The following is a 12,061-nucleotide window of genomic DNA, read 5'->3' as shown; positions in this document are numbered from 1 at the left end:
TGAACATGACGACGGAGCACACTCAGTATTTTTCTGCAGCAGACCAAGAACTCTTGAGTGAGGGATTTCAGGAGTTTCAGAGTTTGATTAAAACGCAAGGGAACACTGCAAAGGCTGCAAAAGCAAGGAGAGAGGGCTGGCAAAAAGTAGTGAACAAATTAAATGCGTTAATGCTGCCCATGTTACATGTTACCTTGATATGTTATTCTATTTATATTTTTATTTATTTTTATACACTACCGTTCAAAAGTTTGGGGTCAGTAAGACTTGTAATAGTCTAATTTAAAGAAGTCTCTTCTGCTCATCAAGGCTGCATTTATTTGATTAAAAATACAGAAAAAACAGTAATATTGCAAAATGTTTTTACAATATAAAATAATGTTTTTTTTAATATATTTTAACATACTTTAAAATAGAATTTATTCCTGTGATGAAAAGCTGAATTTTTATCAGCTGTTACTCCAGTCTTAAGTGTCACATGATCCTTCAGAAATCATTCTAATATGCTGATTTATTATTAGAATGATCAATGTTGGATAATATCAACAGTTGTGCTGCCAAATATTTTTTGGAACCTGTGATTTTTTTCCCCCCAGGATACACTTTCTTGCAAGATACTTTTCTTTTCCCACGTGAGTCAGTCCGCGTCAGTCGTGCTCTTTAACCAATCAGATGTGACCTCGCCATTTCAACCAATCATAACCCACCAGGAGCGCAGCCTAAATCCTGTTTACATGAAATAAACCTGCTCCAGAGCAGGTTTAAGCTTGCGCACCTGTTGCTATGACAGCAAGTCCAGGATGAGCTTCGAAGAACCAAACAATCCAAGATCATGCCAAATCGTCAACAATCAAATCCAGCTAACTGAGTTAGCGAGGTACGAAGAACGGACCCCAGGACAAAACACAGACATAATCCTGACACTTTCACAAACACAAACAAAATTAAGAGGGTGGGTCTGCAATATAACTAACCCATGGGTGTATTGGCAAACAAATGTGATTTCTTTAGGGATACTTCAGCTGAGTTCAATGAGATGCAAAAGCCTGGCCAGCCATTATCGATATCTTTAAAGAGATAATGGCATTCCAATGTAGATCAATATGGCAGAAATTACTTTCGGGAGTAAGCAAACTTTTAAAAAATTCTACAAGCCTTGTCAAACAATCTATTATTCAGTCATGGCAAGAAGACATGGCAGAAAAACTTCATGCTTTTATTCTTGTTTGATTGCATAGCCATCACAGATGGAATGTTTTGTGTGTGATTGCACGCACTGTTTCTTTTAAACTTACCTTCAACCTACAAAAAGCCCATCTCCATGGGAACTGCAGAGTTCAGCCACCTTATTAAATGGACAATTGTGTTTTGAGACAATTCAGATTGATCTGAATGATAGTGTTGGTATAATGAAGAACCCCAGCCGCATACTTATACATGATTTATTTATGCATTGTGCAAATGCACCAATATAGGCAGAAGATTCTCACAGAAAGGATATTATGCTTGTTTGTGATTCATGTTTAGAAAGGTGAGGTAGGTCTGCACTGTGACTGTCTATGAATGTTTGTCTAAGAATGTCCTGGAAAAATGACATTCCCATATCATTTCTCTATCAAAGCTTTCCAGCAGGTATGCTCACTTAGGCAACAGTGCATGCACACTCGAATAAGCAAACAAATCATGTGGCAAATCAAATTCCGCTCAAGGGTCTGCTTGTTCGAGGACCCTGTGCTCAGGTTCCTGCAGCCCTGCTTGGATTAGCTACACCTTGACTGAAGATGCTCACTTTCTTTTTATTTAGTCTAGACACTAAAGCAGCAGTACAAGGCTCTGGCTTCATGTTCCAGAGATAATAGTGTTTCATAATAACATTTAGAAAAAATAATATGATTAGGGCTGTGCATAAATTGAAAAAAAAAAAATCTAATTAATTTAATGAAACCCTGATGAATGAATTAAATGAACTGCAAACGATTGCATTACAAATATTTATGAGAAAACCACCAAAATGAAGACAATTCATACACACTGTGGCAAACACGGCAAGCACTGAATAGACATGACATAGAGGACAATTTCTAATTTAGGTCAGTTCTTTCCGAGCAAGCGCAAATGTATGATCCTGGGATCTGCCAGCCTGGTCTCATTGTTTATACATATGTTTAGAACGTTTAGACACAAAACTTTTGTACCCTCTTATTGATGCTGAAATGTACAGTTTGAACATATTTTAACATTTTAAACTTAAATATTGATTTGTATTTTTTAGCTTAAAAACTAAATATTTACAAATCTCTTATATGATTAAGATTTTTAAACTTTTATCGATAAGCGCCTTAACCTGGCATTCACTAAATTCCAGGGGTTTCATTACCACGACGTAAAATGGGCGTTTCTGGGGACGTTGGGAAAACGCCCCTTTCTAAAAAGAAAAATTATTAAGAGAGGTCACCGATCATGCGCAGTAAATCATTTTTTTTGCGTGGGCGTTTCAAAACCTAGGATCAGCACTGATGGATAATGAAGGACAACACAGTCATACAGGTTATTTTTATGTTTTAAAATCTTACATTTAAACGATTTTCGAAAACAAATAAACAGCCCTTATAGAAATGTAAAACGTGTAGCGTCTATTTACGAAAATTAATCATGGTTTACAACATGAAGGGTATCTGGCACGAAACGCTGCCCTCTCTCCGATCGTGGACAGGTATTTCAAGACACTGTATATTATGAATATAAATATGAAGAGTACGAAACCCCTGCGATCGTGAAAAGGTATTTCAAGACACTGTATATGAATATGAAGGGCACAAAACCCCTGCGATCGTGGAGGTATCTGAAGCAAATGGCTTTTCCCCAACTGCTCATGATCGGTGACCTATGCAAATTCTCAAATAGGCCACGCCTGCCTGGTGACGCAGTATCGATTGCACTCTTCTGAAACCCCTGGAAAAAAGTGCATCCCGCCTTAACCTGCCCCCTACTTTTATCAATAAGCCCTTAAAGGGATAGTTCACCCATTGTTGGCGCGTCACTTGCCGGCTGTTGTGAACGCGCTGTCACACCCCTGGACTGATTATATGTTGGTTTCTCCCAGTGTCTCCCCCCGCTGTACTGTGCGTATTGGTTTCTCCCCTCGTTAGCGTGATTCCCTACACCTGTCATCATTAATCAGTGTGTCTTTATAAGTTGGTGTGTTTGCTTAGTTCCTTGTCTGGCATTGTTGTTACCTCATGTGTTTTTGGTGTTCTCCTGTGTTTCCTGTACCTCCCTGTGGATTATTAAAGACTTTTGTTTATATCACGTTGTTGTTTGTCCGTTCCTGTCTGTTATCTAGATTATTATCCTGATCCACTATGTGCACATTTGTCATTCAAACTCACCAGAAACACGGAATGTTGCAATCTCTGACAAAGCAGACGAGAGCGAATGAGCGTTCGATTTTCCTGTCATAAAGTTTCTTCAAGGGACAACTTTTGAATTTGTGTGTCAGCACGGTTTTTGATTGCCAATTGCAGAAATGGTATTCATTTTTAGGGTTTAAAGTGTAGTCTTGTTTTTAACATCATGTATTCTTTGAAACAAGATGGCAGCAGAAATCACAGGAGAATTTGTATCTTTACAATTAGCTAGTTAATGTATGCATTTGCTGTCTTTTTTCTTGAATTCTCTCCCTTCTGTGTTAAATATTAATTTCACAGTTATAATTCTGTTCATTTTTTGTGTCCAATGTGAGACCACCTGAGCAGAACTCATAATTAAGTTCTCTGTTTACTCAGCACAGCACCTTTAAAGCTGGGGCAAATGCATTTTGACTTGTTAAACAGATTAGCTGCCTGTTCATTTTTGTTTTTCATCATCAATGGATTTATAAGCTGCCTCACTCAGTAAAGCCACTGATCCCACCAGGCAACTACATCAAACTGAAAAACCCATAGATAATGGGAATACAACAGAGAGCGAGAAGAGGTTCTTATGAAACAGACGATAAACAGACTAATGGAGCAACAGGCACAGCCGTGCGTGTTAATAAAACACAGTTGTAGCACTGCAATAGGTTGGAATTATTCAAATGAGCTCTTTGTGCCTTGTACACATTTGTTGAAGTCGAGGACCGTGCAGTTTGATTTAACCAATTAATGACCCTTAGAGGCTCTAATGAGGTAATTAGCTAAATCCTGGACTGTGGTGTATAGCTGCAACCTGCAAGTGTGGCCCTTAAGAGTTATGAGCAATATTAATTCATATTTGTTCACTTCAAATAGCAGCACATGTCCATTGTGTGTGTTAAAGCCCAGGGTGGATTAGTGAGGTTTCTATGGTTACTGACAGAACACTGTTTGTTTGTTTATTTGTCTTTTGTCTCCTATGCAGTTTTTCTTCTCATAATCTTAATTATCTTTCTTTCTTAAATACATAGGCTGAATAAAGCCAGTGTTTGTGTATTAGAAGAAAATGGAGTGATTGTAAAGTAAAATGACTGAAAACATTCAAGATGACATGTTCTTGGTTTTACTGCACTCTCAGAAAAAAAAAAGGTTTAAAAGCTGTCACTGGCCGGTACCTTTTCAACCTTTACTAATATGTACCTTTAATGCACCAGTATGCACTTTATGAAAAGGCAGAGAGAATAGACTAAACACTGCATTGCCACAAAGCTTCAGAAACATTGCTTTGTAATACTGCATCAACATGTAATAAATGATCTCCTCTTACTCTGAAATTACTTATGCTGTTGATATCATTCAGCCTGTGTAGGCTATTGCATAAAACACCTCAGGAGCGCCCATATCTAAAGTTGTTTTTAAAGGTATAGTTCACTCAAAATAACTAAATAAACAAATAAATTAAAAAATGGTAATCAAACAGTTTTGGGTTATCATTGATTTCCATTGTAAAAAAGAAAAAAAAACATACAAAGTATCATAAACAGATGACAGTTTTATTTAATCAGCTATTTTTATTTATGTATACATTCATAGAATCTTAAAGCAGATAGTTTTACAAAAAATTTAAATTCTGTCATCATTCACTTTACACTTATGTCTGTCACAAGATTAGCGACTGAGATTGTTGGTGTGGAATTTCGTTAACAGAGCTGTATACCTCTGACGGCTCACCGGACCAGGAATTCTGAGTATTCTCGGCCCAGGGAAGGTAGTAGCAGTGTTGGCGATCGTGACAATATGTCTTTAGGTACTATGTGTTCCTATATTGAAAGTCTGGATAACCAAAACTTAGAAGATCCCAAAAGGTCATAAAGCATTGTAAAATCCAACAAATCCATATGAATCATTCGTTTTATTTATTCCAAGTCTTGTGAAGAGATACAGTACTCTTTATATAATGAACTGATTTAATTAATGCTTTTATTCACATTAACACACATACACATAGGATTCATATCACACATTAATATGCCCCTAATATTAATATGTCACACATTAATATGATCCCAGGGAGACAGTGCATATGGATGGACCAATGTCAATTTAAACAAGCTTCACTTTGTGGCACAGTACTTACCAGATATTATAATCAAATAAGTCGAATATGTTACTTGCTATACTGTATCTTATTTATAGAGCAGTACTAAAGCTCTGTTTGATTTGTGACAAAATTGATGAGGCATGAAAAACACAAGCTGATAAATCAGTCAGAGCTTTACTAAAAACATTCAGGACTAGCGTCACTTATGATGTGAGGAAAAGAAAAAGATTCATCCTGCCAACACTCTGTCTCATTCCATCTTATTTACTTACTAAAAGATATCATGTTGAAAGTTATCCTTTCCCCTCTTTCTTTGGCCTTGACTCCATCTCTCCACCTCTCTTTGACGAACTCTTGGCTGAGGTTTAGATCTTGGCTGTCAGATAGTATCTGCTGCCCTGATGTCTGTGAAGGTGTTTGGAGTAAAGAGAGCACCTGTGATTACTTTGAAGCACTTTGACTGTCTAATTCACACCTCGGACAGGATCTTGGACAAAAGTAACAGCATATCTTGCCACTCAAGGCCACTGAGAACAAACTCAAAATGCAACTGACATTTTACAGATTCGCACGAAAGTCTGTTCTGTGTCACTTTCATTTGCACTACACCTTCACTTCTCCCAAGCATACAGACAGCCAAGCTCTCTGGCTGTGTTTTCCTGGCTGACCACTGATTGTGACAAACAGTAAAAATCTCTGGCAGGTTTATATGAGGGACACAGATGCTTCACAACATGTAATTATAGCTTTATGAATGAAGTGTTGGACAGAGAAAATCAATGCGATCTACCTACAATACCAACAACTGTTAATAACTAGCAGTAATTATACAAAGTGTGCCGTTTTAATTTGTGTTTTTTTTTTATGTTTAAGGTTTTTAGAAAATGTTCCTAGCATATAAATATAGAACTGTTTATCCCAACCTACACTTTTCTAGAAAGCCCATACCAAGTATCTCCAAAATGCACCAAACAACCCGTCTTACAAACAATCTATCTCTCTCTCAGCAGCAGATATACAGATATACACTGTGCACTCTTAGCTCACTGTGCAGAGACACAGACAGACGTCATCTCTATCTTTGCTGATTCTTGTGCTCACTGACATGTGTCGTCTTACATTTATTTCCTGGTGTGCTCGGGAAGCAAATATATTTTTCGGGTGGGCTGTCTAGGCTAGTTTTAAAATGATTTTTGTCGAGACAATTGCAATAGAATATGTCTTAAGTAAAAAATATTATAAAAACGAATAAATCGGAATAAAAAACAGATAAATAATAATAGATAAAGACAAAAGTGGCAAGGAAACCTGTCGAAAGATACAACATGTACACTGCAAGATTTATTTGAAACGGAAATCTAAACGTGTTAATTTCTTTTTACAAGTAAATAAATAAAAAAGTAAAACGATGCTTTAAGAGCCAGGGGTGTAAACTTTTGAACAGAATGAAGATCTGTACATTTTTCTTATTTTGCCTAAATTTTATATTGTTCATATCGTTTCATTTAGTACTGCCCTTCAGAAGCTATAAAAGATACTTACATGTTTCCCAGAAGACAAAATAAGTTAAAAATACCCTGATCTTCAAATTCAAAAAGTTTTCACCCCCCGGCTTTTAATGCATTGTGTTTGAAAGGGTTCAAATACACAAAAATGCTGAAAAAACAAGGAATTTGTAGGACCTGAAGGATTTTTCTAAAGAGCAGCGGGCAGTTTAACTGTTCAGGACAAAAAAAGGTACTCATGAACAACTATTACTTAACAAACAAACAAACAAAACATTAAGAATCAAGTCTATTAACTTTTTATTGGGGTCGTTTTTATCAATTCAACTATTATTTTCTTATATGGACTATATGTAAACACCTTTTATGTGAAATGTCTTATTCAGGTCAGTACTAAATAAAAAATAACATGCATTTTTGTATGATCCCTCTTTTTTTCGTGAAATAATTAACATTTTGCAGATTCTGGAAGGTGTATTTTTTCTATACTAAACACTACTATTAAATACTACTATTATTTTTAGAAAATACCGTATTAAATACCACTATTATTTATATAAAATATTATATATTTAATAAGAATATTCAATAAGCAACAACAACAGCCATCATAAAAGTTTCTAGACAATTCAGTCAAAATTTCATAGGCAGCGCTCTGATATACAGCATTGAATTTACATAAACATGATGAGATTTTGCCAAAACGATTTGTTATATCTCATGTTTGACCACTACAGAGCCATCAGATGTCCGACGTTGACGCAAATTTTCAAATAGACACTATCTTTATTATCTTTTATTATTTATATTTGAACTATAAACAAGTACATTCTTTCCTGAAAACCTCTTAAAACTACATCCCATGACACAAAAACAGTAATATTTATAAAATTATACTGTATTTGGGCGTCCACCATGACACTCGCTAAGACTAACACTCGTAAGAAGTACCACAAGCGGAGTGATATGATTACAAACTGTGAAACGGCTGTTGGAGTTCTGATATCGCTTTAATACCGCACTCCTATTAGCCAATCAGATTCGAGGACCAGAAAGGACTGTTGCACGTTATATATATATATTCCCATTACATTCATGCAAACTGTTTTGACACTGCTCACTCCTCAGCAGTGAAATGTGAAATCTATTTGTGTCTATGCCTTTCTTTGAGATGTTTCTTGCAGGTGTCCTGTTGTGTTGTATCCAGAAAGCTGTGCTTTCTGAATGGTGTTGTACTGTTGAATAAAGAGGGTGAAGTGTCACAAGCTGAAAACTTTGACTCAACCCTCCTTCTCCCCCTCTCTTTACGGTGAGATGAGTTCTAAACATCTGCCAGAACACAGTGCCAAGCCAATATCAGCTATCAGCCACCTATCCTCGCCAACAGCACTGCCTGCTTCTATATATATATGCCAGTCTTATTTTATTTGTGTTTTTATCCATGTACTTTCAAGTGCAGTACTAGAATAATTTTAAAACTGTGCAATAAGAAAGATCACAACAACAAACAGAAAGAGGTGAAAGGTACAGTGCACCTGTACAGATGCTCATATTCAAGAAGCCATTACTGAACAGAAAGACTTTAGTATCATACATATTTATGTCATACCACATCTCAAAAAGCAATAAAAGACCATTTATGTGTTCTTTTCGCAATTTCGTGCCTCACAGGGCACCTGAATTTCAGGTATTGCTCTAGCAATATGTAATACTGGATCATTTTTCATATTGTGAAACCTTCTGTATATAAAAGAGGACATCTTGGGGTTTTCTGCAGTAACCAATTTGCCAAGATTGAAGCATGATAAACTATTTGTCCTGTAGCAAACAGCTGCTATTGCAACTATCATTCCTTTGACTAAAAGATCTCAGGATGATACACACACTCAGTGACTGATGGAATTTGTCAGAACCAATTCAGAATCAACTCCAGTTTTTCTGCATCTTTGCCTCGTTTTGGTGTGCATCCCTTTTTTCTATTTTCATGTTTTATCTCCTTGTTTTTCAGTAATGCACAGCACTCCACCTGATTCAGATCGTGACTCACCGGCTGTGTCTGCTGTGCTATGAGCTCCAATTATCTACATGCATTTCGAGGACTAAATGCTTTAATATTTTTTCATATAGAATTAAGTGTAATTTTCATGTATTTCTTGCCTAGAACTCAACAGGTGTGCTTGTTTTCAGTTTCAACCTGTGTTTTCTTTCTATCAAATATAGAAAGTTAAAGAGCTGAGTGTTACAAGCAGGAGGCCTCCTGTCCTTGTAAATGGATTGTGTTCCAAACTAAATTAGATTCAGTGGTATAATAGAAAAGAATAAGGCAAGCGCAAGGTTTAGGGCTGCAAGGGCAATTTTCCAAGAAACAAAGCATAATGTCTCCATTTCCAGGCAATCAGGATTTACTTTAGGGCACTGTAAGTGCTTTCCATTTTTGTAAGATAGCAAATCTTTATTTTTGAGCAAATTCTGACACCTGTTACTCAAACTTACAGATATGGGTTGCGGTAGACTTACAAAAGGCGACGCAGTTGAATTCATTAGAATGACTGATTTATTTTGACTTTCATGACTATCGGTGCTCACAACAGAAGCAGTAAGGACCCTGCTGCTCCACATTTTAATGTGTTTGAATAATCAACATTTCATTGAACATTTCAAATCAACCTTTCATTTGCAATTCCAAAATAATCACGGGGCATAATACATATTAAATAACTTAACCGGTCCTTGTTTGGTTTAGAATAAAACACAATACACTGCAAACTGTTTTAAATATGACTGAATCAACCCGACTGCATTAGGTTAAATCAACAAAAGTAATTTTGTTTAAACAGAAATAGATACACATTTTAAAGATAGACTGTGTATGTTTTTGTTTATGTTCACCTGTTTTATTTGTTCCTATAATACTGGTGGTTTTGAACTTAACACTGACACCTATTGGCCTGGTACTCGGCTGGCTGTTGCATTGTACTGTTTTGGGTACTGGAACTGCGTAACTGTAATCATGGTTTGTTTCATCACTCCAGCAGAGACTGCTTGTTTGGACATTTTAGTTTTTACTTGTACTTATTCTGTTTGGACTGGCACATCAGCATGTCTGGACTTGCTGACATTTTGTCAACCTGGACTTCAATGTTATGTTGGACATTTTGTTTTTATCTCACTCTCATTTGATTTGAACTGTCTGGTGGATGGCACACATGAGCCATACCGTCATTTTAAGCAATGCTGTTTACTCAGGCTTCCATCTTGTGTAGTGTATGTAGTACAAATGTGACCCTGGACCACAAAACCAGTCTTAAGTAGCACGGGTATATTTGTAGCAATAGCCAAAAATACAATGCATGGGTCAAAATTATCGATTTTTCTTTTATGCCAAAAATCATTAGGATATTAAGTAAAGATCATGTTCCATGAAGATATTTAGTAAATTTCTTACTGTAAATATATCAAAACTTAATTTTTGATTAGTAATATGCATTTTCAAATAGTTGTATCTCGGCCAAATATTATAAACAGTACAAATGGAGACTTCATCTTATGTATTATTTCTCAAATGTGCTGTTTATTATTTATGTGCAAAAACATTTTATACTGTTACTAAATAAACCAGCGTAAAATTTTACGTGGAAATTTGTATTTGATGTTGACAATGTTTGTTTTTAAAATTAAAAGATATTTACGTGAGATACTACGCAACAGGTTGTTACTTTTCATTAGACACTTAAGCGTATACTATTCATGCATAAACCTGCTGAAAAAAAATAAAAATAAAAAATCAGTGGTTTTAATGGTTTAAAGTTGGTATGTAATGGTATTCGTTGTGGAAACCATTAGAATTTCTGTGGTGTTTTTTTTTTTTATTTCAGCAGGAAAGACAAAATCCAACGCAGTTATAACCAAAGCTTTATATAGAAATATAAGGAGATGCTTCACTCATCCCAAACATGCAAAAGTGTTATGCGCGCTCACCTGTAGGACGGTTTTAGCAGTTATCGAGGACACGATTGTGGTGCATATAAATTCATCTTTGATCAGTCGCTGTCCCATGGTAAAGAGCATCGGAGTGGCCAGGAGAAAAGACGCGACCCACATGGCGCTGATGAGTTTCTTAGTGCGGCTCCGCGACATGATGCTCTTCGCCTTGAACGGGTGGCAGATGGCCATGAAGCGCTCCACGCTCAGGCTGGCGATGTTGAACGCCGTGGCATACGAGCAGCCATCCCGCAGAAAGTAGTACCCTTTACAAACAGCCTCCCCAAAAGCCCACGGGTGATGCACCCAGATGAAGTTGTATAACTCAATGGGCATGCAGAGGATCAAGATGAGGAGATCGGATATGGCCAGACTCGCCAGGTGATAGTGCACCGTACTCTGAAGGTTCTGAAGAGATTTCCTCGTGAGAAGTGTGTACAGGGTGATCGAGTTCCCTAAACATCCGATTACAAACAGCACCACGTAAATCACAGTGACCAAAACCTTAGAATAGATATCGGTATTTACGTCCAAATCCTCCTCGGAGACGCTCTCAGTTTCATTGTCCAGAAATGGCTGGGACCGGTTCGCCGAAGAGAGAAGTTTCTGCGTTAAGATGCGCAAGTCCATGAAGTTGCGTCCTGATAGCGTAGTATTAACCTCCATGTTAGTTTTTTTAATATCAACACATAACGAATGTGAAATCAAAAAGCCTGTTCCTTGCCAAGTTTTTCACATTTGTGCATTTGGAAAGCTGTGCGTAAAGCTGTGGTGAACTGGTGGCCACTGCTCTAAACTTACTCTTACAGGTCTGCCAAAGCGTGACGTTCAGAGGCTTTTATATGATGTGGAGGCGTACTAAAGCAAACCTTGAGCAATGACGCAGTGCCATTGAACGATTGGTGTGTTTTTTCTTCTTCTGTGAAACAGCGCTATAACCTTGAATATATGAAAGAGCGTCTCAGTTCTGAGTATTTGATTGACATGTCCTGGATTAAACGGTAAGCAATATGTTGGATGTTGAATTCACATTTTTAGTTTAAGAATAAAATGTTCTCTTCGTTATTTTATAGAACCTT

At 36.8% G+C, this 12,061-nt stretch overlaps 1 protein-coding gene across 1 annotated transcript in view; it reads right to left on the bottom strand.

Moving 5' to 3' along the window:
• The window catches only part of ntsr1 (neurotensin receptor 1 (high affinity)), a 36,239-nt gene extending 24,486 nt beyond the window's left edge, over positions 1 to 11,753 (bottom strand). The window contains exon 1 of the mRNA XM_073823762.1: positions 10,980 to 11,753. Coding sequence (XP_073679863.1) covers positions 10,980 to 11,648 — 669 coding nt within the window. The 5' untranslated portion in view covers positions 11,649 to 11,753. The remainder of the gene's footprint in view (positions 1 to 10,979) is intronic.
• Between the last annotated feature and the right edge of the window lie 308 nt (positions 11,754 to 12,061).

Source organism: Garra rufa, chromosome 18 (assembly GCF_049309525.1).
Source record: "Garra rufa chromosome 18, GarRuf1.0, whole genome shotgun sequence".
In the NCBI taxonomy this organism is placed as follows: domain Eukaryota; kingdom Metazoa; phylum Chordata; class Actinopteri; order Cypriniformes; family Cyprinidae; genus Garra; species Garra rufa.
Note: the sequence above shows the minus strand (reverse complement) of the source record. Positions and strands in the feature narration are given on the sequence as shown.